This window comes from Trichoplusia ni, chromosome 7 (genome assembly GCF_003590095.1).
Source record: "Trichoplusia ni isolate ovarian cell line Hi5 chromosome 7, tn1, whole genome shotgun sequence".
NCBI lineage: Eukaryota > Metazoa > Arthropoda > Insecta > Lepidoptera > Noctuidae > Trichoplusia > Trichoplusia ni.
The window spans coordinates 998,620-1,004,619 of NC_039484.1; the positions used below are offsets into that span (position 1 = coordinate 998,620).

Below are 6,000 nucleotides of genomic sequence, written 5' to 3' on the forward strand. Positions count from 1 at the left end.
TAGAGTAGAAAGGTTGTTTTGAAATCGTGGATGGCATTGAAGAATAATGAAATAATTTAGTTAATCGTGTATAAAACTTGTGTCTTGTTCCTTTGCAGTGAGATAACATGTAGAAAATAATCAAACCATATATGCCTTCAATTTAGCCAAAATGGTTTAAGGTTTTATTATAAAAGCTGCCATGTTATAAAATAATGTAAAAACGTAGCAGAATATCGTTAAAATCAGCGCTACACAACGACGTAGCTTGCTACGAACGCTACGCCGTAATTTTCAACCGTAACTAACTTATTGCTTAATTTTGTTAGCTTCGACATTTTTTCATCAAAATGTATGCAAAAAGCTGTAACTTTCCACTAGAGTCTGCCTGCAGATGAGAACTAAAGTAAATATTATCCTCAAAGGCACTTCACGAGCTAGGGGCGGCTGGAATCTTATAACGACGTCGATTGACCACTTAGTTGCGTAGCTAAGATAAATTAGATCGGAGGTAGATGATTATTAGGATATTTCTGGTATAGATAAACATTACATACGTATTTTTTTTTACAAAATATGCGTTTACAAAACGGTCAAGACGTTTTGGAGTAGATCAAATATGCGACATGAGAACTTTAATAAGATGATTTAGTTACATCTAGAAATTTCGATATGATTGAAAAAGAAACATCGTCATTAAACACATTTTAAAGGTCGTATGGAAAGTGTAGTATAGATAAAATATTATCAGTAGCTCGGGATTATAATTTGAGCACGTATAATTACAATACGACCCTTATCACATTGGTTGGTTGTCAGCCCAAATATTAGCACAACCCTGAATATCTAAGCCTACCCTGAATATTTTTTAAATAGAAACGTTTTTGCATTTTTTTCATTTTTCCTTGAATAAAAAAAAACAGGTATAATGATATCATTATTATGGTCAACAGTTCATGGAATACTTAGATTTAGCATTGAAAAAACTCTTTTAAAGAGAACACAATAATAAAAAAAAAACTGTTTATTTCCATGAAAAAAATAAAAGAAATTCTAAATTACACATAAGTAGCAAAAATCTATTACATCTAGATTGTAGGCCCTTATGGAGTCACAGTCTTATGAAAATATGTTTTTAGTGTATTGTAATTGACCAATCACATGACATATAATGTGAGAAATAATTAAATCAATACATACCCAATGCAAAATAATATCTAACAGATCCAGTGTACCTGTAGTTACTAATTCAATAACCGCAGCGATATTTTCATACATCAATTGATTGAAAGGTAAGTTAGTATATAAAATAAGTTATGCCCTTACCACGTTATTCGCCGGCGGCTAAAGGGAGCTAAATAAATTGCTTATCGGATCCTGTTATACCTTCGGCGAAATATATAAAATACCTGAGCACCTACCAGTTTCTTTTGAAGTAAGATTTTTGCACATGTGAAAACGGGCCACCGCTCTACGCTGTGTATCATGCCATCTCCCTTCAATAATTAAACGTCGTTCTATAAGCGGTTGTGGTAGCCCCCCAGGTGATAACGATGGTAAAATATGAAGGTATCTTCCCACCGTATTTATGGTTTATAGGTTAAATACATATCATATCGTTAAAGCAGAATAAGCTCTTTTTTATTGGTATTGTTGAGTATAAGGGTAAAATCTAAAGGAGAGTTGATACGCGTTGAAGCGTTCATGTTGTCTTGAGTTACAAAATAATAGCCTCTTTTTTATCGCCAAGATATGAGCTTTATGCTGTTGATTTAAGATCGTTTTTTAACCCCTCTTTTACATCTTCAACGTCCTAAGAAAGGGTAATATAACAGAAGGAGTTTTGAAACTGCATTGAAAACTATATGAGAATACTTAGTTTCAATACTAAATTATTTATGGAGTAGCTTAACCATTTTTAGATGTCTGTTTATTTTTTTAACAAACATTAGCGTGATGTTACAATAACTCATCTTAAAGTATAAGTAAACACTAGGTGTTCAATTTATACCAACTTTGTGGAATATTATTAAAGTTTCAAAAACCACAAAGAGCAAAACCTTAACAATAATTATTTCGCAATGCCAAAAACATTTTGACAACTGTTCAGTTGTTCAGCCATCGTCAAACCGCCTTAATTTTACTTCAACGAGCTTTATCCAAAATAAATAATATTAATGAAAGCGTTGTTCTATCGAACGCAACAAATATAAGTAAAGCCGAAGAAAACAGCAATTTAATTCAAAACATTCTCGAATACTCAGGAGAAGCAATTTCGAAGGATAAAAAGTTGTCGCGCTCCTACATTTTAGTTAAGAATTCTTACTAACTTAGATTGATCGTTTCCTCGTCTCAGGTACCGTACGTATATTGTAATATATGTATTTCCAAAATAGTATCCACGTTTCACAGATTATGTGAATGTTGGATCTTTTTAAATATTCAGGACGCTTATCTCGTTTTTTATGTGAAATTATGGCTACCTTGTAGGCCCAAAGGATAAAATATATTTATATTGCTAACCCTTTAGAGATTTGGTACCGTTTTACAGTTGTAAATTGGTTTAAATTTACATAAAACTTTATTATGATATTCTCTAATTGCCTTCATTTTCAAAACAAACCTTTTTCTTAATCTATGCTAATATATAACGCTGAAGAGTTTGTTTCTTTGAACGCGCTAATCTCAGGTTAATATCAACTGGTTCAATTTGAAAAAATATTTTTATGTTGTATAGACCATTCATCGAGGAAGGTTTTAGGCTAAATAGCACAACGCTGTGACTTATAGGAGCGAAGATACAATGGAAAAGGTAAAAAAATCAGGGCAGGTATAAATCATAACTTATATCTTCTAAACACGCGGACGAAGTCGCGGGCAACAGCTAGTTAAATATATTTCAAAGCGCACATCTTATTTAATCCTAAAACAATAATCGTCTAACGCAATACCAAATTTATTAAACAGGTAACAAACCATAAACTAAGCTTATAAACTCTTCTAATAAATCTCACAACTGCGTTCCGTGAACACATTTAATCAAAGCTGCTTCAAAAGTCTCAACTTTTCTAATGACCATAGCGGAGATAAACAGGAGTTGTGTTTGTTTTGTTTCTATCATAAAAGTTAGTTAGCTATGAGCAGGTAGCAAGGGCAGTAGGCCTAGCTGTTAAAGTAACGATATTGCAATTGAGGAAGCGTGACAGCACACTAAACATTGTAGAGCGTGATCTCTCTTCCACTCCTATAGTAGAATTAGTATGGGAGATAGTGGTAGAGCCACATTACTGTGGGTAATGTGACTCTACCACTATCTGTTATTGCAGTTGTGGAAATGTGACAGAGCACTATACGGCGTAGAGCGGCATCTCTCTTCTTCTCCTGCAAAAGTATTATTTTGAAAGATAGTGGTAGAGCCACATTACCCACACCGTAACATTGTGGGCCCGGGATTTATGTTCCCACTCGCACGTAATGTGTACTTCCGACTGCCATAGTCATGAGTGTTCCAACTTTGAATCTGAAGCCACGTTCAGCCAAGTTTAAATGCTCTCTGTTTAACTGCCCTTTGTGATATTAAGACTGTTCAACTTTACATAAAAGGTTAATGGTACGTAAATCTATTTTCGTAAAGCCTATTATACTCAGTCGGTAATTATTCATAGAGTTTGAAGACACACATAGTATACAGATAGATATAATTACTCAAATTGATAACTCGTTAGCCTACTTTCGACAATACTTTAATTATTGAGTTGTGTACCATACTACAAATACATGTAAGTGTTTATTAATAGTCAATGATTATATTACCCAATAGATCTATTTTCAGTAACTGTGAACCAAAAAACTAATGATCAAACCTTCAGTGCTTATGAACCAAAAATGAAGGATCAAGCCCGGGAAAATGCTAATGAAATTTTGTCAATAGTTAGCGTCTCAAAACGAACCTTCAACATTAGCATTACTAAATAAATACCCTATGCTAACAAAAAGATACTGTACAGGAAAATTTACAAGGAAATAACCAATCCTTAGAGTTTATAACGTTAAATGCGATGATAGGATAAATTACATTATCTAAAAAATATAGAAATGCATTACAAAACAATTGATAACAGTTTGTAAAAAAAAACTATCACCAAAACAAAACAATTTTCCGAACAAAGTATGCACAAAGCATAACTTCGACATTTTATTTCATATAATGAATTGTATAAAACGATGAACAGAAATTCTTTTGTTGAAAAAGCCTGGTTCTAAGTGGCTTTGACATCGACGGCATTCGACGGTGTTCTGCTCGATAAACTGTGGTAATGACACCCTATAAAGGACGGCTATTAGCTTATGAATAAATGAAGATAGCATCGGGGAAAATGCGTTTGCACTGAGTTTTGTTCGCTACCTTTATTTCTTTTTGATGTAGAAGCCTGCAGGAATTAGTTATAAGGTATTGTGTAATTTGATGATAGTCCTATCGAAGGTAGAGTTGGTGTGTTTTGTTTCGATATATGCTTTCACATAAATTGTAATTTTTATATTTTGAATATATGCAGCAGTATTTTTACAGCACTCAAAGTACGTCAATAAGTTCAATTTATTTAAGTATCTCATTTCTCACTGCAGCCACTCGAAACTTTATGTAACAGCAGTCCCAGCCATTCTTGGAACGGTTCCAAAACTCAAGGATATCCTGTTATATAATAACAGACTCACCAAGTCCTCGTCGTCATCAGTGAAGATGTTGCTTCGCTCCTGGGCCGTCATGTCGCCGTGTTCCATACTATTGAACAATATTTATCCATGGTTCACACACACAACACCAGCTGCATCACTGTTAAACACTGCAACTGCATCCAAAACTCCTCGAAGTAACCTCCTTGATAATTCATGACTCAACTCTTTTGTATCCACAAAAAATAAAAACAAATTAAAAGTTTCAATTCTTAAAATTAACAACTTGATAGTCTAGTCTTCGAAAAAAAAAGTGAAACATCGACAGTTGTGTGGGAGCGACCGACACACCCGCACTGGTCGAGGGTTGGGCGCTTACTGCGGCGGAGGGCGGGCAGAGAAAGCACTGCAGCGTCTCGTAACCATGGTTACGCCAAGGCATTCACGTCACCGCAGCGAGGGCGAGCGAGTATGCATTGTAGACAATCACCCGCGAGGGAAGTGAATTAGAGTAATTTTATAGATTTCTGCGGTATTCAGTACAAGTATTTCCCAATGGAAAAGCTTTGTATCGACATTTTTCTTTTATCGAATAACAAATAAGGTAAGAACACAGGTTCTTACCTTATTGTGTAGTGCAACGTATGTTTACTTAGAATAAAACGAAAGTTTCCTTACTCACCAATATTTATTTTATTTCATAAATAAGAAGATTCACATATAAGACCGTTGCTGTTTTACGCGTAAACATTACCTTACCTATTACATTTAACCGACTGAAACCTACACAGAAAAAACTCAACCGAAAATACAAAATCATTAATCAAACAGTTTAACTTAACTGTCGATTAAAACGCACCAACATCGACAGGTACATAATGTTATCTGCTTATCAATTTCACATTTCCAAATGAATTGCAGTCATTGATAATAATATATATGGTCGATTTCAATCAAGCGCTCCACTATAGGGGCTCTATTAACGTCGATGGCTCTCCACGGGGGCTATTACGCCAATACACTGATCACACTCAATATGACGTTCAACTATGGAAATAGAATGAATTATGTCCAGAATATTTTATATGGAATAAGGTACTTTGATAATTATTTGTATAGCTCTATAAAGTTGCAAGGAAAATGTAGAGTACCTACTTTGAAATGGTATGGAGCATACGTTTGGTAAGATACCTATGTTGCTCGAATAGGGGTTATAGGTGTTCATATTTACCATTTCGAATGAATCGACTGCGATGTTTAGTAATAGAACTGGATTTTCTTATAAGGAAGAAATAATTTAGACTGCTCAGATAGACGAGTGGAATACTCAGAGATTACTAAGCCAAT

General features: G+C 34.3%; 1 protein-coding gene across 1 annotated transcript in view; it reads right to left on the minus strand.

Moving 5' to 3' along the window:
• The window catches only part of LOC113495953 (transmembrane protein 151B-like), a 47,983-nt gene extending 42,642 nt beyond the window's left edge, over positions 1-5,341 (minus strand). Inside the window, exon 1 of the mRNA XM_026874958.1 lies at positions 4,696-5,341. Coding sequence (XP_026730759.1) covers positions 4,696-4,761 — 66 coding nt within the window. The 5' untranslated portion in view covers positions 4,762-5,341. The remainder of the gene's footprint in view (positions 1-4,695) is intronic.
• Positions 5,342-6,000: the final 659 nt, after the last annotated feature.